Source organism: Artibeus jamaicensis, unplaced genomic scaffold, assembly GCF_021234435.1.
Source record: "Artibeus jamaicensis isolate MK-2021 breed Jamaican fruit bat unplaced genomic scaffold, CSHL_Jam_final contig_240, whole genome shotgun sequence".
NCBI classification, from domain to species: domain Eukaryota; kingdom Metazoa; phylum Chordata; class Mammalia; order Chiroptera; family Phyllostomidae; genus Artibeus; species Artibeus jamaicensis.
The window spans coordinates 18875534-18903014 of NW_026521506.1; the positions used below are offsets into that span (position 1 = coordinate 18875534).

At 38.8% G+C, this 27481-nt stretch overlaps 1 protein-coding gene across 7 annotated transcripts in view; it reads right to left on the reverse strand.

Annotated features, from left to right (window-relative positions):
• FGF13 (fibroblast growth factor 13) overlaps positions 1–27481 on the reverse strand; it is a 610827-nt gene that overhangs the window by 2400 nt on the left and 580946 nt on the right. For all 7 annotated transcript variants that reach the window (XM_053662402.1, XM_053662396.1, XM_053662397.1 and 4 more), the window contains one exon: positions 263–461. In XM_053662402.1, the coding sequence (XP_053518377.1) occupies positions 263–461 (199 nt within the window). The remainder of the gene's footprint in view (positions 1–262; positions 462–27481) is intronic.

Below are 27481 nucleotides of genomic sequence, written 5' to 3' on the forward strand. Positions count from 1 at the left end.
GCTGTCCTGAATTAGCAATTAAACTACTTTTTACATAGGTACAGTGTTATATATGTAAAATGGAAAATACTATGGGAAAATAAAAATTAGGAGATTAGATGGTATTGTCAGTGCTTTAATGTTTTTAAGTATTTAAACTATTGCTAAATTTTTGTATAAAATGCCTGAATGGAGAAGAATTATGTTCCATTTTAAAATGTGTAAGAAAAGATTGATTTAAGTACATACTCATTTACTCCACAGCCTGTAATATGCAGCTTACCTTTCAGTGGTTTGGGCAGGAAGTGGGCTGCAGGCTTGTTCTTCTTCACATGGTTCCCTTTCATGATCTCTCCTTCTTTGTTCAGACCCAGATACCACCCTCGGCCTGACTGCTGCTGACGGTATATCATCGATGAATATGTCACGTAATAATTCTCAAACACGGATTCTTTGAATTTGCACTCAGGTGTGAAATGTTCCTACAAGAAAAGTAAATAAACTAAAGCTCAATACTTACAGCAATAGATTTCATGGAGAACCATGTGGTATTACCCCTTGGATGTTCAGGACATACTTTTTAAAGCTTTTGTGACCAGTGCTCTATTTTAATAGCATAAACTACTATTATTGGAAAACAAGAATACATATAACATTTTGTTTGATGCTTTAGAAAAAGCACTAAGTGCAAGTGTTACTAGTCAATGATTAACTCTCTTTGTAATAAGGTTATGGAGAAATTAGAACCAGCCACATAAATGTAATATACCAGACAAATTCAAGAGCCAAAGATGGAAAGAGAAGCCTAAATATAGCACATGGAGCTTTGTTCCATTTGGGATTAAATATGAGAAAATAAACATTCATTCCTTGTACTTAATTTTTATAGATTCTCCAGTTACTATAAACTATAATTTTCAATTGCCCAAGGCTGAAATCTGTGTTACAATTCTAGCTGCCTATATTTCTTAAGGGATGCTATAAACAAAGACTCCCATTTAGTTTTAGGTAAACCATAATGATTTTTTTGGATCATTAAACCTTGACTTAAAAAAAAATCCTCCTCACCCCCACCTTGCTTTACAGTAACATTTACAAGCAAATCAATATAGAAGCAAAGAATTTACAGTAATTCCACAAGCAGACATGACAGATCAGCCCAGGGGACTTTCAACCCTGGAATGTGATATTCTACCACATGCTTGACCATGTTTTCTTTGGACTTGCTCATACAAATGAAGGGATCCTGAACCAACCATTTCACAATGACAGAAACAGAAAACCTTCTTTCAAGTTTTGTGTATGTGTGTGTATGCACTAAACAGCTATTAAAAAGGCCATTTGTAAGCAAAATGAAATGAATAGCAAATTCATTTTTAATGTCCTTTTTAAAAGAAGATTTAATTAATTTAGTTTTAGACAGAGAGGAATGGAGGGAGAGAAATATGAATGTGTGGTTGCCTCTCACACACCTTCTACTGGGGACCTGGCCTGCAACCCAAGCATGTTCCCTGACTGGGAATCGAACCAGGGATCCTTTGGTTCACAGGCTGGCATTCAGCCCACTGAGCCACACTAGCCAAGGTAAATGAATAGCAAATTTTAATCCTTATGTAATTCATGGAGTGGCAAGGTGTCCATTTGGGGTGGAAGATAATGAAGAAAATGCTGACTGAGCTACAAGTAACAATGGCACCATGGAAGCCTTTAGATTTTTGCTCATTTGCTGTGATGTTATCAGAAATACCTTTTGATAAAACCCTAAATAAACTACCTTGTAAAAATACTGCACACTTTCTGAACACCAGTCTTTTATTAGCAATGCCTCCATGGCACTAACTTCCTTCATTTTCATATGAGATATCATTCTAAGCAATGCACACTACCTCAGCAACAGAATCTAAAACACTCTCTGAGTCAGTGAAGCAAAGAGGAGCAGAGTCCTCTAATTGAGGCTGCCTTTCTCTGAAAAGTTAAACAATTGAACTTTTTTTCCCTCAGAACCCACAAAACCTACCTCATTCAGTAATCTGCAGAGCACACACACTAGAGTGAGATTTTGGGTTTATCTGTGCCCTGGGGCACACTTGATAGATCCTCAGTAGATTCATAAAAATTCAACCTACCCAAGAAGAAACATAATTCCAAGAAAACTATCATGTGATAGGAACCAAAGTGTTCTATTGATAGGCTGTGAAAACTCCTCTTTGTAGGACTTAATTCTGATTGGGGGACCAGGGAGTGTTGGGCTTTACAGTGAGGGTGCTATTGTAACTGAGCCTTGAAGGATGGGTAGGGGTTCAAGACCAAAAAAGGAGAGGAATGAAGCACAGAGCCATAGTTCCTCTAACCTCCACTTGTGGGTCCCTTATCTCAGTAGTAAGAGTCCACCATTCCAGCAAATGCTCACACTTCAAACTGTGGGGGGACTTTGATGTTCTTCTACAGGCTCTCTAGTCCATGATTCTGACCTTCCATTCCCACTGCCACTGCCACTGCCACTGCTCTAGTTTGTGTCCTTATTACCTCTTCACTGGTCTACTGTAATGATTTCCTAACTGGCATCTCCCTTTCTACTAAAAGATTTTGCTCCTAACATAAAGTTCCCTTCCTCCAGACCTTTTCATGGTTTCACCATGCCTATCGTAAAAATCTCAACCTGATGTTGCATTTAAAGTTTTCCAAAATTCAGTTACCACATTGCCTTCCGTCTCAACCTCTACCACAGAATCGTGTCTTTGTGTCTTTCCAGATGGCATTCATTTCCTTGGTTTTGAGTGCCATTCTTCTATCTCTCTATCTACTGGGTTTTCCCTCATCCCTCAAGGCTTTGCTCAAATATACTACCTCTGGAATCATATCTGATCTCTTCTAGTCAATTATGTATTTGTGCTCCCACAAACTCTAGCTAGATCTCCAGCTTGGCCCTGTAGCCCAGGCATGTGCACAACTGGCTCCAAATGGCAAGGGTCTCATGTTATTTTTTAATCCATCTTCTACCTTCATAAATGATCAGTCATACTGCCTAGCACACAGAAGACTACCTGATTATTGTTCACTAAATTTGAATTTCAGAGATTCAGATTTAAGTACTGCAAATTCCAGGATTCTGAAGCATTAACTAGTAAAACTTCTGCAGGGAATTTCCCTAATACTATATAATGACATAAGCTATTTGTAGAAAGAAGCTGTCATGGCATACACTGATCCTGTGTTATGAATAACAGATATGACACAGATACTAGCACCTACAACATTAGGAGGAAAAACGTGGCAATTGTTACTATTGAAAAATGGCAAGAAAGGACTCAATGAACTGAGTGCTCTGTCACATTCTGGCAATCTCTTAGTCATCACCACTAAATCTGGACTGAAAAACTTAGTAGAGAGTGAGAAAAATGAGGCCAAAAAAAGACTGTCAAAGCAACCAAAGAAATGCTCTGTTCTCTGTGTGACACTGTCATTTTATCCAGTGTTGGAATGAGTAGGCAGAAGAGCCTTGATTTTTATGCTATGAAAAAAGGGATATCCCACCCCAAACAGGAAGGGTCCCCAAAGAAAAGGGGGTGCAGTTGTATTTGTCTATGTCTCAGCAGTGATTCATATAAATAAGAGAAATTAGAATTGACCCTAATCAGGGAAGCCTTATTCACAGGATACTAACTAGAAATATGGCAAGGAATTACCCTCCTTTGATCAGTCTGGAGATGATCATTAGTGTTCTTGAACAAGGCACCAAAGTGGCCTCAACACATAGAAGAAACTAACTAGAGGTGACAACCACTGTACTCAACATTTATGATGTATTAAATAAATATCTGACAACCAAGTTTAAAAACAACAAAGTTTTAGCAACAAAAACGCAGCCAAACCACAGAAAATTGAACTCTATGGAAGTCTGAAAACAACGAACCCTTCTTACCAAACTGGTAAGAGGGGCAGAGCCAGCAGGAGAGCAGGATCGGGTAGGAAAGATCCACCAGACCCACCCAGATGAGCGACCCAGGCAGGCAGGCAGTGGGTGGATCCCAGGTGTGGAGTAGCAGCGGGCAGACCCATTGAGGGTGCAAGGCAGCGGACCCACTGAGGGCTGACCATGGTCACACATTCATGTGCATATAACCGGCAAAGGAGTGACCAGTGAGACTGAGACAGACTGCCCAGGCCCCAGCGGTGGGAAGAAGCAAGGGGACCGCCATTGTCCCTCTCTGACCCCGCCCCCCAACATAAAGGGTCACAAACCAGCAACCTAAGTAGCCCTGCCCTGGTGAACAACTAAGGCTCCTCTCCTCATGTGTAACAGGTGTGAACAGACCAAAACATTATGGTTCAAGAAGAACAGCTCAAAGCCCCAGAGCCAATAATTCTAAGTGATGAAGAAATAGCCAAACTCTCAGATGCACAGTTCAAAACACTGGTGATCAAGATGTTCCCAGAACTGGTTGATTTTAGTCACAAATTAGAGGAACAAATGAAGGCTAAACTAATTGAAATGAAGGGAAACTAACAGGAAACCAATAATAATGAAAAGGAAACTGGGACTCAAAACAAGGGAGTGGACCAGAAGGAAGAAAAAAATGACCAAACAGAAAAGGATGAAGAAAAAGAATTAAAAAAAAATGAGGAGAGGTTTAGGAACCTCCAGGACATCTTTAAATGCTCCAACATCCGAATTATAGAGATACCAGAAGGGGAAGAGGAACACCCATGAGTGGAAAATTTATTTGAACAAATAATAAAGGAGAACTTCCCCAATCTGACAAAGGAAATAGACTTCCAGGAAGTCCAGGAAGCTCACAGAGTCCTAAAGAAGTTGGACCCAAGAAGGAACACACCAAGGCATATCATAATTATATTACACAAGATTAAAATGAAGAAGAGAATCCTAGAAACAGCAAGAGATAAGGGGATAGTCACCTAAAGAAGTTCCCATCAGACTATCAGCAGATTTCTCAAAACAGAACTTACAGGCAAGAAGGGGCTGGAAAGAAGTATTCCAAGTCATGAAATCTAAAGACCTACATCCAAGATTGCTCTATCCAGCAAAGCTTTCATTTAGAATGGAAGGGCAAATAAAGTGCTTCTCAGATAATATCAAATTCAAGGAGTTCATCATCACCGAGCCCTTATTATATGAAATGTTAAAGGGACTTATCTAAGAAAAAGAAGACAAAAAATATGAACAGTGAAAGGACAGCAAACGCACAGTTATTAACAACCACATCTAAAACAAAAGCAAACTAAGAGGACAGCTAGATCAGGAGTGAACCATACAAATGAATATCACATGGAGGGTTAGCAACAGGGGAGTGGGAGAAGGAGAAAGGGTGAGAAGGTACAGAGAATAAGTAACATAAACGGTAGATAGAAAAGAGATGGGGGGAGGGCAAAATAGTAGGGGAAATATAGAATCTAAATAACTTGAAGGGGTGCTGGGAAGATGGCAACAGAGCAGGACGGAGTGGATTCTAGCTCCCATACTCATGCATGAAAATACTGGCAGATCTATAGAGAAATAGCACAATAAACCATCAGTTACCCAGCATTTATGAAATTAAAAGACCAGAGATTGTGACTGACGCTGAAAAACTGGACAGCGGCAGAGTCAGCTACGGGAGCTGGGACACATGCGGCCCCTGTGCCGCTGCCATAGCAATGGGCCTGGGGGCCGGGGAGTCAGCTACAGGAGCTGGACACTCTAAGCCCCTGTGACGGACCTGGGTGCAAGAGGAGTCAGCTACGGGAGCCAGGACATCTGCAGCCCCTGTGCTGCTGCTGTAGCAACAGACCTGGGTGCCGGAGGAGTCAGCTACAGGAGCTGGGACACTCAGCAATAGTAGGTGACCTCCTCGGGGAACAATGGGAGGACCAGCGTGAGAGTAGGTGGAGACAGAAAACATCAAGATACCTGAAGGAGTCTGCACCACTGAAATTCACAGGTATTATACCACAGAAGTTCACACCATAAACCCAGGGAGTCAGAACAGATCAATTTTAGAATCTGAGACTAATAAGAAGAGTCTCAAACAATGGGAAGACAAAGAAACAATCCCCAAATGAAAGAAAAAGCAGAAACTTCAAAAAGAATGTTAGATGATATAGAGGCTAATCAACTGTCAAATAGTGAATTCAAAGCACTGGTTATTACGAAGTTCAAAGAGCTTACAATGAGCTATCAGAAACTACAGAGGAACTACAATGATCTCTCTGCAAACTACATCAACATGAAAAAGGAAACAGAAAATATCAGCAAGGGACAAGAGGAAATGAAGAATACAATTTCTGAATTGAAGAACACAGTACAAAGTTTCAAAAGTAGAATAGATGAGGCAGGGGATTGGATTAGCGAGCTAGAGGACAAAGTAAAAGCATCTCACAGAAAGAGCAAGAAAATGAAAAGAGGCTCAGAAAGAATGAAGAGGGATTAAGGGAAATGAAAGACAATATGAAACGTAATAATATTCAAATAATTGGAATACCAGAAGGAGAAGAAGAAGAACAAGGGATAGAAAACGTATTTGAAAGAGAAACAAGAAAAAAATTTCCCTAATTTGATGAGAGAAAAAGTCACACAAATCCAGGAATCACAGAGAGTCCCAAAGAGGAACCCAAAGAGGCCCACTTCAAGACACATCATCATCAAAATGGCAAAATTCCAAGACAAAGAGAAAATCTTAAAGGCAGCAAGGAAGAAAAAAGAAGTAACATACAAGGGAGCCCCAATAAGTTTAGTTACTGACTTCTCAATGGAAACACTCCAAGAAAGAAGAGAATGGTGAGAAATATTCCAAGTAAAGAGAACCAGAGGCCTACAACCAAGGCTACTTTACCCAGCAAGGCTCTCAATCAAGATAGATGGCCAAATAAAGAGCTTCCAAGACAAAAGAAGTCTAAAAGAATACACCTCCACCAAACCAGCTCTACAAGAAATACTAAAAGGACTGCTTTAAGGAAAGGAAGGAAAAGAGGGAGACAGAGAGGAACACAGGTACAAAAATGGCAATGAATAAGTACCTATCAATAATATCCTTAAATGTAAATGGATTAAATGCCCCAATCAAAAGACATAGAATATAGCTCAATGGATAAGAAAGCATGACCCACACATATGCTGCCTACAAGAGACCCACCTGAGGACAAAAGATAATCACAGACTAAAAGCAAAAGGCTGGAAACAGGTTTTCCAAGCAAACGGACAAGAAAAAAAAGCTGGGGTAGCAATTCTCATATCGGACAAAATACAATTCAAAAAAAGCACCATAAAAAGAGACCTAGAAGGTCACTTCATTATAATCAAGGGAAGAATCCACCAAGAAGATATTAGCATTGTAAATATATATTCACCAAACATAGGGGCAACCAAATATATAAAGAAAATCTTAGCGGACTTCAAGAAAGATATTGACAGCAACACAATTATAGTAGGGGATTTTAACACCCCACTGTCAAAAATGGGCAGATCTTCCAAACAAAATATCAACAATGATATTGCGGCATTAAACAACACCCTAGATGAAATGGACTTAACTGATACATATAGAGCTTGCCCTTCACCCCAAAGAAACTAAATACACATTCTTTGCAAATGCACATGGAACATTTTCAAAGCTAGACCACATGATAGGACACAAAACGAGCCTCAAAAAAATCAAGAAAACTGAAATCATACTAAGCATCTTCTCTGACCACAAGAGACTGAAATTGGAGACCAACCCCAAAGGAAAAAACCCAAAGCACCAAAAATCATGGAGACTGAATGGTATGCTATTAAACAACGAATGGGTCAAGAATGAAATTAGGGAAGAAATCAAAACGTTTCTGGAAAAAAATGAAAATGATCTCACAACAACACAAAACTGATGGGAAACAGCAAAGGCAGTCCTGAGAGGGAAGTTTATAGCAATACAGGCCTACCTAAAGAAGATAGAAACATTTCAAACAAACAACCTAACCCTATGCCTGCAAGAACTTGAGGAACAACAACAAAGACAGACCAGAACAAGCAGAAGGAAGGAAATAACCAAGATTAGAGCAGAATTAAATGACATAGAAACTAAAAGCACAATTATATGGATCAATGAAGCCAGGAGTTGGTTCTTTGAGAAGATAAGCAAAATAGACAAGCCTTTAAGTAGGCTCATCAAGAAAAGAAAAGAGAGGACACAGTAAACAAAATCAGAAATGAAAGAGGACAGATTACAACTGATACCACAGAAATAGAAGGGATTGTAAGAAATTACTATGAAGAACTGTATGCCAAGAAATTTGAAAACCTAGGGGAAATGGACACATTTGTAGAAAAATATAATGTTCCAAAACTCATTGAAAAAGAAGCAGAAAATCTAAACACACCAATAACAGGAAGAGAAATTGAAGCAGTAATCAAAAAACTCCCATCACACAAAAGCCCTGGACCAGATGGTTTCACAGGAGAATTCTACAAAGCATTTAAGGAAGAGCTGACCCCTATTCTCCACAGACCATTTCAAAAAATGCAGAAGGATGGAAAACTCCCAAATTCTTTTTATGAAGCCAGTATCATCCTAATTCCAAAAGCAGATAGAGACACAAGAAAGAAAGAGAACTTCAGGCCAATATCTCTGATGAACATAGATGCTAAAATCCTCAACAAAATATTGGCAAATCACATCCAACAATATATCAAAAAGATCATACACCATGAAAAAGTGGGATTCATCCCAGGGATGCAAGGATGGTTCAACATTCACAAATCAGTAAATATAATACATCGCATAAACAAAAGCAAAGACAAAAACCACATGATCATATCAATAGATGCGGAAAAAGCTTTTGATAAAGTATAACACCCATTTATGATAAAAACACTCAGCAAAGTGGGAATACAGGGAGCATTCCTCAACATAATAAAGGCCATATATGAGAAACCTACAGCCAACATCATACTCAATGGACAAAATCTAAAATCTTTTCCACTACGATCAGGAACAACACAAGAATGTCCATTTTCACCAGTTCTATTCAATATAGTATTGGAAGTTTTAGCCACAGCGATCAGGCAAGAAAAGGAAATAAAAGGCATCCAAATAGGAAAGGAGGAAACAAAAATGTCACTGTTTGCAGATGACATGATAGTGTACATGGAAAATCCTATAGACTTTACCCCAAAACTGTTCTAACTAATTAATGAATTTTGCAAAACAGCGGGTTACAAAGTCAATTTCCGGAAATCAAAGGCATTTTTGTATACCAACAATGAATCAGCAGGAGCAGAAATCAAGGAAAATATCCCATTCAATATAGCAAAAAGAAAAATAAAATATCTGGGAATAAACCTAACTAAGGAGGTAAAAGACCTGTATGTAGAAAACTACACAGCCCTGAAGAAAGAAATAAAGGAAGACACAAACAAATGGAAACATATACTGTGTTCATGGATTGGAAGAATTAACATCATCAAAATGTCCATACTACCCAAAGCAACATACAGATTCAATGCAATACCTATTAAAGTGCCAATGGCGTATTTCACATAGAACAAACACTTTGAAAATTTATATGGAATCATAAACGACCCCAAATAGCAGCTGCTATTTTGAGAAAGAAGAACAAAGCAGGAGGGATCACAATACCTGATATCAAACTGTATTACAAGGCTACTGTAATCAAAACAGCCTGGTACTGGCATAAAAACAGGCACATAGACAATTGGAACAGAACAGAGAGCCCAGAAATCAACCCAATTCTCTACAGTCAATTAATATTTGACAAAGGGGGCAGTAACATAAAATGGAGTAAAGATAGCCTCTTCAACAAATGGTGTTGGGAGAACTGGACAGGTATATGCAAAAAAATGAAACTTGAGCACAGGCTTACACCATACACCAAAATAAATTCAAGGTGTATAAAAGACTTAAATATAAGCCGTGACACCATTAAAGTTCTAGAGGAGAACATCGGCAAGAAAATCTCAGATATTCCATGCAGCCACATTTTTACTGATATATCCCCTAGAGCGAGGGACATAAAGGAAAGAATAAATAAATGGGATCTCATCAAAATTAAAATCTTCTGCCTGGGTAAAGAAAACAGTATTAAATTAAAAAGACAATTAACTGTATGGGAAAACATATTTGCCAATGATACCTCAGACAAAGGTTTAATCTCCAAAATACACAAAGAACTTACACGACTCCACTCTAAGACAACCAACCCAATTAAAAAATGGGAAAAGGAATTGAACAAATACTTCTCCAAGGAGGACATACAGAACATCCGGAGACACATGAAGAGATGGTCAATAGTGCTAGCTATCAGAGAGATGCAAATTCAAACCACAATGAGATACCACTTTACACTGGTCAGGATGGCTATCATAAACAAAAGAATAAACAACAAATGTTGGAGAGGTTGTGGGGAATAGGGGTCCTTAGTGCACTGTGGGTGGGATTGCAGACTGGTACAACCATTATGGAAAACAGTATGGAATTTACTCAGAGAAATAAAAATCGACCTGCCTTTTGACCCAGCAATTCCATTGCTAGGATTATATCCTAAGAATCCTAAAACATCAATGTCAAAGAACCTATGCACCACGATGTTCATAGCAGCACAATTTACAATAGGCAAGAGTTGGAAGCAACCTAGGTGCCCATCAGTAAATGAATGGATCCAAAAATTGTGGTACATATACACAATGGAATTCTATGCAGCAGAGAGAAAGAAGGAGCTACTGCCCTTTGCAACAACATGGATGGAACTGGAAAGCATTATGCTGAGTGAAATAGGCCAGGTGCTGAAAGACAAATACCATATGATCTCACCTTTAACAGGAAGCTAAACAACAAAACAAACAAGCAAGTAGAATAAAAACAAAGACACTGAAATAGAGAACAAGGGGACAGTGACCAGAGGGGAGAAGGAAGGGAAGTTAAGGGGGAAAAGGGGGAGGGATTTGGAGGAACAAATAGGAAGGACACAGGGATGAGAACTAAAGGGGGTGGAAATCAGAGGCAGGTGGGGAGCACGGCGCAAGGGGGGGCTGGTATGGGAGAAATAGACAAAAAAACTATACTTGAAAAATAACTAAATAGAATTAAAAAAAACGAACAGTTAATTCCAAACAAAAAATAAAAATAAAAAAAAATGAGACACGGGTCACAAACTAAATGGGCGGGAATGGTGGGGGCAAGGGTGTGCAGGGTGGAGGAGAATGAAGGGAGGAATAGAACAACTGTAATGGCATAATCAATAAAATATATAAAAATAAATAAATATCTGCTATTGTGATGAATGAGTTAAAAAATGCCAAGCATTCCCTGAACATTCAATCATTAAGAAATTACTTGGCATGAGTACAAAAGAAAAGGTGCTTTATATCATAACTTTTTATGCATTGATTTCTCCTAAAATTGTTTGTCTTGCATATCTATATTTTTCAGAGAAATATCTTTTTAGCTCACGAAATAATTGATTTCTATTCCTGTTAAAATTCAAGGTTAGTTCTTAGTAAATATGGAACCCTTTGTGTGTATGTGTTCAAATTTTTATTTTTATGGGTTATTTATTAAATAATTTCTACTACTTTTAAGACTGAATTTATTTGGGGTGACTATGGTTAATACAATTATACAGGTTTCAGGCATGTAATTCTATAATATACCATCTGTATATCATATTGTGTTCACTACCCCAAGTCAAGACTCCTTCCATCACCAATTGTCTCCCCTCGACCCATCTCTAACCTCCCCCAAGACCCCTTTCACTCTGGTAATCACCATACTGTTGTCTGTGTCTATAAGTTTGTTTTTGTTTAATCCCTTCACTTTTTTCAACCAGCCCTGTAATACCCTCCCTTTTGACAGCTGTCAGTCTGTTTTCTGTCTCTATGAGTCTGTTTCTAATATAAGGGGGAACCCCCCCCAAACCTGGAATTTATTGATAAAAATTCTGTATTTATTCTTATATGTTTAAACTTCAGTCACCTCCACAGTATTTTCCATTTGATGGAAACACCTATTGAGACATTTTTTTTCCACTGCACAAAACAGTTTCTGAACTTGTTGATTTTGAGGCCTTTTAGTGCTTCTGCCATTTTTTTGTTTCACCTCTAACACACTGGCAAAATGTTTCCCTTTGAGGACTTTTTTCATTGGGGAAAGCCCCCCAAAATCGCCTGGGGCAATATTGGGTTAATAGAGAGGGTTGAGCATAAGGGTCATGCTGTTTTCAGTCAAATCTGCTGAACACTGCATGCGGTGTGGGCAGGTGCACTCATAGATCACCCATCATAAAATGGGTAACTGCATTAAAAGAATCTTCAAAAAAATTCACTGAAATTAAACACAGCCTCTCACAGCAGTGCCACCTGGTTCACATATTGATACAGATGGATTCCCAGAACACTCACCTAGTAGGGGAAGTCTGTACTATGAGGAGCCTGTCTTCCAGAAGATAATTATTTTTTTTTCTGTGTGTGTCTATGTCAACCCTCATAAACTACTTGTCTTTGTCAGACTGGCTTATTTCACTTAGGGTAATACTCTCCACATTATGAACATTGAAATTTTATTTCTAAGACATCCATACCAGATAGTTATAATGATTGTATTTTGGGTAAGGACTCAGGACTCTACTTTTCCAGAATGATCATATTCAGGAGCAAAATCTAACACATCTTTTATTTTTTAAACCAATTTACTTACTATTAAGGGGAGGTAGTTATTTGGAGGTTGGACTATAACTAGTGAGAAGAACAGGTTTGAAACCCTCAATATCAGGTCAAGAGGACATATTGGAGAATACTTACAGCCATAAATGGTAGTGGTCAGCTGCCCTTTTCAGCACACCTTAGACTTTCACATGAACTTTGGAAGGTAAGTGAGGAAGGTATTAACACAACCAGTAATGTTATTTGCAAATAACATTTGCAAATAACTGCCAGATCCAATGGTGTGCCACAAAACATCTTTGTCCCAGAAGAAGAAGCTTTGAGCCTGTGTAAATTTCTATTCTCTGTTAGGGTCAGAAGAAGCAATAGTGCTCAGGGCTGACTCTGGCAGCGAGGGCAAAGTATGGGGAGGGTGTAATACTTCTCTGGCAGCTAGAACTGGAGCCAGGTCACTCAGCAGACAAAGTGGAACTACATTCTCAGTAGCCATAATCAAAAAGGTGATGGCTAAAAAATACCCGTATATCATTTATGCCATTTCAGTGCCCTAAATACATCTGTAACACCAGAGACACATGATGACTAGATGCCCTTCTGATTAAGAGAATTTGGAAAGCAAGTCTTAATAGCAGGTTTTTCATACTCCCCCCACTACTTTATCTTTTCAGCTACAGTCCCACTGATAGCTGGCAATGTTTCACTTGAGTCCGTTATCTCAGTAGGACAGCAAAGTTTGAGGATTGCCATGAAAACTATAAATGTTTCCTTTAAACACATTTCCATCCAAAGAATTTTTTTTTACGTGGGCTGCACTGATTTTCTTGGACCTCAAGAGAGCAACAGTCTAGTGAGGATGTCCATACATAAAATGTTGACCACAAGTCTGAGATAACAGCACTGCACAGTAAGTATAGTCTTTCACATGTGTTTATGCTATGCCAAGTGCACACATCTTGGTATAGGTTAATATTTCTCAATACATTTTGTTTTATTCAGATGTAACATTTTCTAAAGTGGGCATCATGAACAAGAAACAGTTTATAATATGAGTAGGCATTTAAAGAAACTTTAAAACAATGAACCTACTAAAACTTAATTTCTTCTTTTCAGTAAGTTCTACAAACATGTTATAATTAGTCTTTCTCACCCTTTAAACCTCTCCCCACCTTCTCTTCCTGTCTTCCAGCCATATTTTCAGTAGCCTGGCGATCCAATTAATTTAACAATTACTGCAAATAGCAAGGGTCACTCTTCTAATTCTTAGCTGTGTTCTGATAACAATTAATTTTTGAGACTTAAAGTTAGCAGTTTATTTAAACTGAGTTATATGCATCAATTATCCCCCGCCCAATGAAAATAATATGCAGATTAAAATTAGATGTTCAATTCTGGTTAAAAAAAGAATAGAACCTTAAAAAATACAGCATACCCACAGGGGTGATACTGTAACTACCTGTATTTTCTTTTTTTTTTTGAGTTTACATTTTATTTTTTATTTTTTAAATTTTATTTAGTTATTTTTCAAGTACAGTTTTTTGTCTATTTTTCCCATCCCAGCCTCCCCTGCCCCTTGCTCCCCACCTCCCTCCCATTTCCACCCCCCTTAGTTCTCATCCCTGTGTCTGTATTTTCTATATATGCTTCCTTCCCCTCTATCAGTGATTTCAAAACCCAAGATTAATTATTATATTCAGGACTTTGACGTTCTCTCCCAGGGTATATTTGATGTGCATGAACTTCATTATTATAAGATCAAAGCATGGGAAGGGAGAGGTTGGGGGAGAGGGAATCAACCCTCACCCAGTGCAGCATAGCTAAGCAAAATTATTAGTTTATGATAAACAGAGGATGGCTTGTTTATTCAGATATCCTCTGGACTGTGAGATACTTGAGGGCAGTTCCTAGTATAAGGCCTGGCTTACAGCCAATAATCAATACACATGTGATAGAATAAAGAAATGGCGAATGAAATATCAAAGAAAGGAAGCTTGAAGGCTCCCTGTGAAAATTCAATAGGGGTTAAGGCTGTCACTATATGAATGTACAGCTGTTTTAGAGTAGAGACTGACAAGTTAGAACTTGCCTTTGAGGGGAGAAAGAGTAGCGATTAAAAGCAGGAAAGCTGCCTGCAGATAAATTGAATTTAAAAAACTGGAGAGAGAGGGCATAATAAAGGTAAAACAGAACTTCAGCTGTAAGAATAAAGAGATTTCCCGTTAACTAAATATAAAACATTGAAGTTATATTGTTGATGTTTGGGTCTGCAAATAGCTAAACTTTCCAGTTAAATAAATTACCTTGATTTTTGTAAAAAGCAGGGAGGAACCTACTAGCCTGCTGATTTTAATGGATGTATTGGACAAGGATCCAAAGAAATCATGTATGTGAAAGAAGCTCTGAAAATTGTAAAGCTTCAAAGACATGAAATGTGGAGTTCCTTCTGATAACGCATGCCCAGAAAACTAGGGCAAAATAAAGTAATTAATTAGTTGTCTTGTTTTCAATGTTCTTTTTCACTCTGGAAACAATGAACAAAGAAAGGGTCTGACTATATATGTTTTATTAACACAGAAGAATAGAAATTGTGCCAAAAAATTAGGACTGCACATGAATTACACTCTGCATTTAGTGTTCTCCAAGCTTGGTTCCCAGAAAACTGTTTTGCCTCCTTTTATTTTTCATTGCAGCAGTAGGCTGAGAGGCTGAAGTATTTCAAGCCACAGAACCAAAGAAACAGAGTGCTGTAAAATGGGCTTCATTGAATATCATGCAACAAAGTGACTTATATGTACACATGTTAATTAGCAACCATTTGTAAAAAAAACATGCAAATTTTAATCAAGAATAATCACATGGGACTATTCTTCCTTATATAGTCACAATGAAATTTCTTGGTAGCAATTTGATATTCCAAGGTATTTCATGGACATTTTAATTTACCTTATGTTGACTTCACAAATATGCCAGCACAGTATTGCTTTTTCTAAATTCCTCACAAACAAAGATGAAAAAAATATTAAGGAATATGTCAACCAATGGGCTATTTAAAACAGAATCAGGATGCAAATGTGACCATATTTTCGCCCTGGAGTTCATTTAGTTCTTTGTATTGGCTTGTTCTAGATTTTCATATACTCCTGTAAAGCAATCTCGTGCAATGGATTATTCATGCTGGCAAATTTTACAAAGTGGTTTGTTTTATAAAACACACTGAAATAAGCTAGAAAAAAGCAGGAGATAAGACAAAAATAATGAATCCCTTACAAAGCCTAAGGGATTTTAAAAAATTGTTTTACTGTTGTTCAAGTACAGTTGTCTGCATTTATTACCCACCACTCCCCCCTACCCCAGGCATCCTCACCTTCCTCCCCTGATTCCACCCCCCTAAAGGTCCAAGTGTCCTTTATAGTTATTTCTGAAAACCCTCCCCCCCATTATTCCCTCCCGCTTCCCCTCTGGTTACTGTCAGATTGTTCTTAATTTCAATGTCTGTGCTTATATTTTGCTTGCTTGTTTGTTTTGTTGATTAGGTTCCACTTGTAGGTGAGATCATATAGTATTTGTCTTTCACTGCCTGGCTTATTTTACTTAGCATAATGCTCTCCAGTTCCATCTATGCTGTCACAAAGGGCAGGAGCTCCTTCTTTAGAAGGGATTATTTTTGATGTGATATAAAAATTATATGATCCAAAGGCCTCACTTAGCTCCAAACATGATCAGGCAAATACATTATGAAATGAAAGTAACTTCCTGAGATTTGTAACAAAGGAGAGGGACAGGCTGTACAAAAGTTACATATCTGGCCTAAGACAGCATTAGTATGATCTAAACCTTATAGAAGAATACAGATTGTTCAGTCACTTCTATTAGTTGGCAGAAGATGTACTTCATTTTACGTAAGATTTTTGTGGAGGGACTATATGACCACCATTTTATTTTTTAAATCTTTTAAAAAATGTATAGTTTTAAAAAAGATTTTACTTACTTATTTTTAGAGAGAAGGGAAGGGAGGCAGAAAGAGAGGGAGAGAAACATCAATGTGTGGTTGCTTCTCACACGTCCCCATTTGGGGACCTGGCCCACAACCCAGGCATGTACCCTGACTGGGAATTGAACCAGAGACCCTTTGGTATGTAGGCCAGCACTCAATCCACTGAGCCACACCAGCCAGGGCCCTAATAAGATTTTTAAGTACCCTTCGCTGGTGTAGCTCAGTGGATTGAGTGAGGGCCTGTGAAACAAAGGGTTGCTGGTTCGATTACCAGTCAGGGCACATGCCAGGCCAGGTCCCCAGTAGGGGGCGCCTGAGACGTAACCAATTGATGTTTCTCATATTGGTGTGTTTTCTCCCTCTCTTTCTCCCTCCTCTACCCTCTCTTTAAAAATAAATAAATAATATTTTTAAAAGAGAAGATATAAAAATAAAATCATAGCAAAGTGGGTGCATAGGATGTTGTAATACAGGGGTGTCAAACTCATTTTCACAGGGGGTCACATGAGCCTCTCAGTTGCCTTCAAAGGGCCGAATGTAAGTTTAGGACTGTATAAATGTAACTACTCTTTAACTAGGGGCAAGGAGCTTGGCGCTGCCACCAGATAGAAACAAGGTGCTGGGCCAGATAAAACAAGGTGGAAGGCCAGATTCGGCCCACAGGCCTTGTGTTTGCCACCTGTGTTGTAGTACTTTGGGAAATATTGAGTATCAAAATTTTGATTTTTGTTGGATAGTGCTTGTGTTAAATTTGATATGGTCACTATAAAAGAGAAAACAATAACCAGGAGTCTTCTTCAAAGACTTTCAAGAAAGACTTCATATCTTTTCTCCTGCACAGGTAAGCAAGCAATGCTAGATAACAGTGCCTGTTCCAAATGGAAGCCACTAATGCGTGCTTTCCACTGCAAACTATGAAATCCTGAGTCTCATAGGAAAAGGCACAAAGGCCTCATCTATAAATGAAGGATGAAAAAGGTGTTGCAGATGGCTATTGGACTGGCACATCACATTACACCTGCAAAATACTTCTGAGGATTGGAAGTCGTAAAGAGAGTTATCTCTCTATAAAGAGTCCATTGAGGACTTCCGCCAAGATGGAGGCATAGGTGGATATACCATGCCTTCTCACACAACCAAGTTTAGAGACAACTAAATATTTGCAACAGAAAACACAGCCAGAACACAGAAAATTGAACTTTTCGGAAGTCTGTTAACAACAAATTCTTCAGCCTGACCGGTAAGGGGCGAAACCAGCAGCTGGTGGAGCGGGGTAGCATAGGAAAACTCGGTCAGACGGACTCTGGCGCATGGAATCCAGGCGCAGGGTTGGACCTAGTGAGCGACCCAGCGAGCGACCAAGCAAGTGAACTCGGGGAAACAGTGAGGGAGCAGGGCTGCGGGTTGACTGTGGTTGGGCATTCGTGCGCGGATAGACAAGCGAGGGAGTGGGCAATTGGACTGGGACCCAGCAGGTCCCCGTGGCAAGTGGCAGTGGAGGGCACCGCCATTTCCCTGCTCTGACCCCACCTCCACATACACTGTCATAACCCAGCCACTCTGAGTGGCCTGGCCCTGGTGAACCACCTAAGGCTTTGTTCCTCGCCCAGCGGCACTGAACAGCAGAGGGTGCCGCCATTTCCCCACTCTGACCACGCCCCCACATACAGCGTCACAACCCAGCAACCCGGGAGTCCAAGGCTCCGCTCCTCACACTTAAAGGGTGCGAACAGACCAAAAATGGCTCAAGAAGATCTCAAAGCCCCAGAGCCTATAAATCTAAGTGATGAAGAAATAGCAAAACTCTCAGACGCACAGTTAAAAACACTGATGATCAGGATCCTCACAGAACTGGTTGATTATAGCCACAAATTAGACAAATATATGAAGGCGAAACTAATTGAAATGAATGGAATTGCACAGGAAACCAATAGTGATGAAAAGGAAACTGGGACTCAAATCAATGAAGTGGACCAGAAGAAAGCAAATAATGGCCAAACAGAAAAGAGTCAAGAAGCAAGAATTCAAAAAAATGAGGAGAGTCTTAAGAACCTCCAGGACATCTTTAAACGCTCCAACATCCAAATTATAGGGGTACCAGAAGGGGGAAAAGAACAGCCACCAGTGGAAAACTTATTTGAACAAATAATAAAGGAGAATTTCCCCAATCTGGCAAAGGAAATAGACTTCCAGGAAATCCAGGAAGCTCAGAGAGTCCCAAAGAAGTTGGACCCAAGAAGAAACACACCAAGGCACATCATCATTACATTAGCCAAGATTAAAATGAAGGAAGGAGAGAATCCTAGAAGCAGCAAGAGCTAAGGGGACAGTCACCTACAAAGGAGTCTCCATCAGACTGTCAGCGGATTTGTCAAAAGAGACCTTACAGGCAAGAAGGGGCTGGAAAGAGGTATTCCAAGTCATGAAATCTAAAGACCTACAACCAAGATTGATCTATCCAGCAAAACTTTCATTTAGAATGGAAGGACAGATAAAGTGCTTCTCAGATAAGATCAAATTCAAGGAGTTCCTCATCACCAAGCCCTTATTATAGGAAATGTTAAAGGGACTTATCTAAGAAAAAGAAGTTAAAGAAACATGAACAGTGAAAGGACAGCAAACTCGCAGTTATTAACAACCACGCCTAAAACAAAAGCAAACTAAAAGGACAGCTAGATCAGGGGTGGAAACATAGAAATGAAGATCTCAAGGAGGGTTAGCAACAGGGGAGTGGGAGGAGGAGAAGAGGGGAGAAGGTACAGAAAATAAGTAGCATAGACAGTAAATAGAAAATAGATGGGGGGCAAGAATAGTATGGGAAATACAGAATCTAAAAAACTTGAGACACATGGTCATAAACTAAAGGGGGGTAATGGGGATGGGGAGGTAGGGTGGAAGGGAATGAAGGGGGGAATAGAACAACTGTAATGGCATAATCAATTAAAAAATAAATAAAAAAGAAAATAAAAAAACATAAGAATTAAAAAAAAAAAGAGTCCATTGAAAGGAGCTAATGAGAGGATGCTAGTGACAGTCATTTACCATGAGTCTGAATAGGGGAGTTAATTCATTAAATTAAGACCCAAATGGAAGAACTCATTCTAAACTACTACTTAATGAGAGCCTACTGTGTGCCAAGGTACTGTGGGAGACTCCTTTGAATATGTAATGATTGGATTTAATCATTACAGCAGCTCTCTATAATAACTTGAGCGTATCTGTATCTTTCTGGCCTGAGAGAGAGGAGTCCTCCCACCTCACAAGTGAAGAAACCACAGGAATGAAATCCTGAACAAGTCATTTCTTTATAGACTTAATTGCAAGTGTACCTTTTCACCCAAATAGTCACTGTGCAGGTAAAAGCTGCAACGTAAATTCTCTTGTAAACATACCATTCCCACATCTGCTGCAGGTTTAGTCCTTCCTCTTATTTGTGTGTTTTGCCTCTATGAACTCTGAAGAGCTCTTTGCAGACCTGCCTCTTCTGCTTTCCAGATTTCTGACTTTGGGCAATTCACCTGTGCTTTGATCCTGTATCCATACTGAATAGCACCACACAGCACCTCATGGGAGTACTGCAGAGGCCATGGAAATCAGCTAGCTTACGTGTAAGTGCTCAATGATGGCAGCATCTTTTCCCTCACTTGAAGTTTCAGTTTGTGTGAGATTTAAGAAAACGCAGTATCCTCCATCTCCATTCCCAACTTGCAACTGGTATGAAAACTAATGGTGGTCAATGAAAGTAAATGGAGCAGAGAATCACCTTTTCATTTCTGAGATGGGTTCCTGTTACACATTAACTGTATGTGTGATGACTGTTTCCAGTAGTGATTCCTTTTCAAAGGCAACAATACACGAACTTCTAATTTGGGGCTTACAAAATCTGAATTACTATAACATGTACTGGAAAATCCACATGGCATTAAAGAGATCTGTGAAATAATACAGTATTAATGAGCCAAATGACATTTCCATTTCTCATTTTAATTACTATGTCAAAAAGTACATTATTATCTCACTTCTTTTGTTCTAAATCACTGTTTTGCTAGTTCTACTTTAATAATGTAGATTACTAATAACAACAATAATGAAAATCTAATAGTACCTTATGTCTAAGCAGTACCTGCTTTTAAAGTTTGCTACAAGTGCTTAAATAGTTATGACATTCAAGTGACAGATAAAGGACAGTGTAATAATGATAATGATAACAAAAGAAATTATTATAATGGATTTTAGTAGACCTTTTATTCCTCTCTAAAGTTTTTTTTTTTTACAGCTGAAGAAATGGAACCAGAGATGCTAATTACACTGAAATCTGGCTTTCACACTTTCTTCTAGAGAATAAATCCAGGTGGGGTAGCAGCTCCTTCTAAAGGGAGCTGGAATCTGTATAAGGGTAACTGGTGATGATATGTGAGAGGCCCTTATTTTAAAGCAACCTGATCTCTAAGATGTTTCCAGGGCTGCAAAACACTGAGGACCCAGCAGCCCTAACTGGTCCTAGGTTGTGGAAGGAAGAGGTTTAACACAGAGCATCAGCCAAGCCCAGCAGCCTGTCTCCCAGTCCACTGCTTTCTCCATCATGCAGCTTTCCATTTCAATTATGTAAATATGTGCACTTAACATTCTCCTAGATCATGCCATGAAAAGTTCATTCTCATTGAATAATATTCACGACTGAATTTGGGCACATTAAAAAAATTTCTTTTTGCTTTGCAGTGACTTCCTCTACCCTAGAAGTTCTTAGGGGATAACCCTGAGGCACATTTACTAAAACTAGACTTCTGCTTCTTTAGGTGAAGATGTGGGTAAATGGGTAAGGAGAAATATAAATCAATCTAATCAGACTTGTGTGTATGTGCAAGCTTGTGCTTGCAAGAGGGAAGGCAGGGGAGGGAGCAGAGACAGAGAGCCAGGGTCGAGGGGACAAAGAGGTGTAGAAAGACCACAGGAAGTAAGAACAGAGAAAGTACTGTGATTTGTTCTTCCCAAATCCATAATCCTGTGGCCTTGGAGAAAGGCCTGCTATACCCACCATCCCCATGCCTACTCCAAAGGTATAATGGGGAAGGCAGAAAAGTAAGTTGTGTCTCCTCTGCTGGAGAAATTGTTTCCTCTCTAAACTCCCAGCTATGCTCTGAGCTCAGGGTAAAATCCAAGAGGCCACTCAGAGCAGGTGGTGTTCTTCTTTAAATTTAGTATCTATAGAGGAGCTGGATAGAGGAGCAAACCCATTTATTTCTTCCCAGAGATTTTCCTACATGTAATGCACATCCACCTCTGGGGAGGGGGGAAGAAATCCAAGTCTGGAGAAACTCAGGATTAGTGCAAATAAATCCTGAGAAAGTTCATTAAAACAAGACTCTTTGAAATACAAATGCCATTATCACTAAGTGAATTCTAGTTTCATAAGAGAAATGTAATGCTTAGAGATATAGCTATGTTGCAGTTAAAAAGATAATTCCCTATTTATGACAAGGTGCTGTCACCTGTGATGACATTTATATTCCCACCAGCTTATATTATCATCATGTACAAACCACTGCAGTGAAGCCTGACTTCTCAAAATGCAGAGCTTTAAAGGAGTGTTCAGAGTACTAGCTACAATTCATAATGAGCTTTCAATACCTTAGTTTCAGTTAAATTGTGTTTGTTCTGGAATTCTTGAAATACTGCACCATTTTTATATTAATTTTTAAAGAAAGGGTTTTGATGACATTAAATTTTGCAATAGGCAAACTAGTTTTCTGAAAATACACAATTTAAAATTTCAACTATTTGTTAGCTATGCATTACTGTAGTTCAAAACAATGCAAGAATATAATACAAACTATAAGAATAAAATAAAAAAAGCAAAAAAAGAATATATAAAAGTGATTAATATTTCATAAGCTTTGCACAACCACACCTAGTCAGAATAATTTTCAGCTTTCATTTTCAAGAGTGTAGACAGTTACATCATTTGCATGAGAATGCAAAATGCATAAATTATCCCCACAGGGAACCCTTAAAATTTAAGGTAATTATATAGCATAGAAGTGGTTTCAAAGAACTCAAACAAAATAGCAAATGACTCTACAATCACCCTTTAAAATGATTATTATTCTGTTACTAGTGATCTTGATCACTAAAATCCCTCTCTTTACAATTACATTCATATGATCAAGTGTTACTTTGTTCTTTTACCATCAAGCTCTTGCAGCTGGTCCTGAAAATTTGCATGCTGTAAAAGCGGAACTAGACAGCTAGTAGAGATGAATTCTCCAGTTATATTCATGCTGTGAACAGAACCATAACACTCCCTTAATATATCTTATCACTGCACTTTTATACTAAACATGCATCCAAATCAAGTCCTATTTTCTACATTCCTCCTGTTCAAAATCTTTTAATGGCTCCCTGCTCCCTCCAGAATAAAATCCAAACTCCCTTGCCTGGTGTTCAGGTCCCTCCACAATCTCACATGTGTTTGCCTACAACTCTACCAGAAGATTCCTCAACTCAAGCCAGATTGGAGAAATAAGGACAAGACCGAAAGGAGCAGAGATTTTTCTTATGAATGAAAAAATACCTCTTCTGATCCAATCCCTGTGCTTCAGAGGCTGAGCTGTTTACTGTGATTAGAGAGAAGCACTGGGTCCCAGAGAATTCGTAACTAATCTCTTCTAAATTTCTTTCTTGTGCTCTGCATTTTTTATTTTAAAAAATGACCTGCACTTTTTAAACATCCCAGCTGCCCCATGCCATGGTTCTGCACACTGTGATTTAGCAGGCAGTGTGTTTGTGCAGGGACTGCCACCAGCTATGCAATTCTCTGAGGCCACTTGCTAATAATCAGCACCTCTTCTTTTCACAGCACACTGAGGAAAAAGAATCAAACGTCAGCATGTCAGAAACCTCCAGGCTCGGCTTCAGCTAGAATGCTAAAGCACTTTACAATTGATTATTTCTGAGGACTTTCACAGCATCAAGGAAGAGGGTAATGAAATTGTATCTGAACAGAAGGAAGCTAAATTATTTATCTCATACTAATTTTTGCAGATGGCTGGTGATGAAAAATCTACACTGGCAAATGTGCTGTATATATTATTTTAAAGATAAGCAAGAGGGGTAAAGCTTTCAATGTTCACAATATTTTTGTATTTAAGCCTTAAGGCTCATATTGATTCCACATAAAGATTCTTTTAAGTTCACGTGACTGGTACATGATAAATCAGAGGCCCAAGTCATTGTAAGCTGCATTATCTATTCTTGAATCTCATCAGCAGTTGGATTGCTTCTGTTTTTTAAACCTCTCAGAATGGATTTGAGATGTTGCCGTTTGACGGCACCTAATATATCCCTCAGCATCAGGAGGATACAAACACCTTCCTCAAAAGAAAGAGAAGAATATGGTCCTTCAGGGAGATATCAGTTTTCAGAATTAAACTCTCTCACTTAGCTTTGAACAAAACTGGTTAAATGCTGGCTTCCATCTAAAATAAACAGTCAGATGACACAAAGGTGACAGTAGAGTGGGCCAGATGTACATACTCTTCCTATTCTGCCAAAGTTGTGTCTCCAAGGAGAGGGCTGTGTGGGTTCAACATCCAATTCTTCCCTCCCCTGCTCTGTCAGAGATCTATTTTCTCTTTGCTCTGTAGTCCCCCCTGCAATTGGAGAGAGGAGACATGGACTTGTTCTTTGGTTGACTCTCAAATGCCAATTATTAATGAGAGGAAACATTCAATTACATGTGCTGGTTCAGATTATGCATAACATGTTCAGATATAGCTATTCTATACTGTCCCTAGGCAAAGCAGGTAAAACTTCTGGCCCTAGAAAGGAATTGGTTTGTGTACAGAATCATGATATATGATTTTGCTTAGTGAATCAGAGCTTCTCTGAACATGTTTTTAAAATGTTTATTGGTTTGCAGAATGTACAGTATCATCTCTGGCTGACTTATGAAGGTTGGTTATTTTATGTACCATTTTATGGGGATTCTCACTCTGGTCAACAAAGATTTCTTGAGATGAGATGCTGAAACTTATGGTGCTTAGCATTGTGGGAATAGTAATTACCTTTGCCAGACAGTTGTCCAAAGAGCACTCCCTGAGCTGCACCAGAACCCATGTAGTACCCCAAAATATGTCCTCACCTTCAGTGAGAGGTAACAGACCAATCTGAGTTCTACAGTCTACAGTGGCCAAGCAAGATACAGACCTACTGTGGGTGAATAACTTCCTACTAGAATAAACTGATTGGGCCCTCATTCCATTTGGAAAGGATGCACTTGGTAATATCATCTCATAGTTAAGTGTTCTATTATCATAATCAGCAGAAGCTAAGCATTTACCAATCTCTGAAGAAGTGTGACTATCCAAAGTCAAGGTATAGCTTAGAAATGGAATAGTTTATTTTGAAACCTAAAAATAGAAGGAAGACTGGGGGGGGGGGATAGATACTGATGTGAGAGAAAAGCATCTATTGGTTACCTCCTGTATGTGCCCAGACCAGGGATCAGGAATCAAGGATTAAACCTACAACCTAGGTATGTGCCTTGACTGGGAATCGAACCCACAACCTTTCAGTTAGAAGATGATGCTCCAACCAACTGAGCCACACTGGCCAGGGCAAGAGGCCATTTTAAAATTATCTTTCTGCATGGTGAGATTACTGGTAAATTACTAGAAATATGCTTTACACACACTTTAGTGTTTTGATGTCACTGAAATTATACTTCCTGCAATTCCAATCTATGAAGAGATTATTTACAGAAGCTGGATACTGGCTGCAAATCATAGGGAAGAAGAATGAACAGGGGTTCTGTAAGCTCCGTGACCAAAATAAAGGACAGTATGAATACTTTTAGTAAATAGTAACAGAGTTTCAAACCCCACAGTTTTGGAAGTGACTCCATAGGCCACACCCAGTTGTCAGTGATTTTACTAATTTTCTAGCATTAGAAAGAAACAGGAGGAAACATGCTAAACAGGGGGTGAAGTCATCATAACAGCAGTGTTTAACTTCTGGAAAACGCATCAAATACATGTGCAATTCCAATGAGGAAGCAAAAAGATGGGTGTGCAAACAGTCACTGGAGGACAGATACACATACAAAGTTGGTGTGAGAATGGCTACAGACTACTTATTTGTCTTCTTAGCAACACTACCTTTCTGTTCTTCTAAATAATTTTATTGCTTACCTACAGTGCTTACTGTATTTTGAGTAGGCAATAATAGGTTCGATTTTCCCTAAGCCTGAGTCACAGCCTGGTAGTAAATTAGGTGCTTAGGAAGGTGTGTTACTTCCTTGAGGCCACTGAGCCATCATTTAAGGCATAATGTGTTTGCTTTGGTTTATGAAGAGGCTACTGACTCACTTCAGTGGGAGTTGTTTTTCCTACACTGCTCATGGCTGAGTTAAATGAATATACTTGTTTTTTCTCCTTGCAGTGTGGTTGGGATGGCCTGAGCTAATAATGACACACTCTTGCCAATTCCACTGGGACCCACAGAACATTTGCCCACAATGTTTGCTTAAAGTCCGAGGTCCATTTTGTAGCTGCGGAACAAAGTAAAGTTGATGAGGGATGAGGAAGGTTGTGGACTCCTTGACAGCATTCTCTAACTGACTGTGTTACCTGGCCACTGGTGCCACAAAAACCATATTTGTAGTCAGACATTAATTTACAACATAAGGCAAATCATGTCACTCCTATACTCGACACCCCCCAATGACTTCCTGTCTCAGAGGCAAAACCAAAGTCCCTGCCTTGGACAAGATCATGTTGTCTGATCTTTGCTACTTCTATACTCTCATCTGTCATGTGCTCTTTCTCACTTTATGTTACACTGGCTTCCTAGCTTGTCCCTTGAACATGCCAAGCATTTTCTCATCTCAGGCCCTTGAAATTTGCTGGTACCCCGGCCTGGAATGTTTTTCTTCCAGATATACACTTAAAACCTTCCCTCTTGCCCATCAAAGTTTCCCCTACCTGTCAGCATACCATATCCCTTATTCCTGATGGTTTTTGTCCAAATAATATCTACTGTCTATCTACTGCACCCCATAAGATAAGCTCCATGAGGACAGGGATTATGTTTTGTTCATTGCTGTATTCCAGCATCTGAAATAGTGCCTCAAGCTCCATTAAATATGCCATAGAAATTTGCTGAATAGAGGGATGAAACTTGGTGGCCTGATAGATATGGGGAACAAATTATTCCAGATTACTGAGGTCTTTGTATAAATATTAAATCACTGATTTGTCATAAAATATTAGGCTCCTATTGAGGTACAAATATTGGGGCTTTCATTTTCATTGTGGTTATGAAGTGCATTATAATTATAAGCCAGCATCTCTACCCAAAGAAACACAATAAACCTTTATTAAAACACTTTTGAGGCAGTCATAAAAGGTTATTCATAAAAAGGTTAGGTCGGGATGAAAGGAAATAGCTAAAGAGAATACATTTGAAAAGTATGTCAACAGGTAATTAATCATTGAAAACAGCAAACCCTGATGGCTAGTGAATTTCAAGGGCTAATTTCAGTGATGTATGAAAGTGCAATCCTCTCAACATATTAGAAATGCCAGTTTATTGTATTGAACAAAAGAATAAATGAATCATCTTTCCAAAGAAGACACTATGATTTTAAATGATTTAATTAAGATTGATTAAATAAAACACTAATATATTGATAAAAGTTTAGCCAGGGACCTTGTGATTAACTCTGGTATGTTTTATGGGGCCTTAAAACCTGATATAACTTGTGCTTAATATTTTATTTTATTTTACTTATTTTTAGAGAGTGAGGAAGGGAGGGAGAAATAAAGGGAGAAAAACATCAATGTGTGAGAGAAACATCAGTCAGT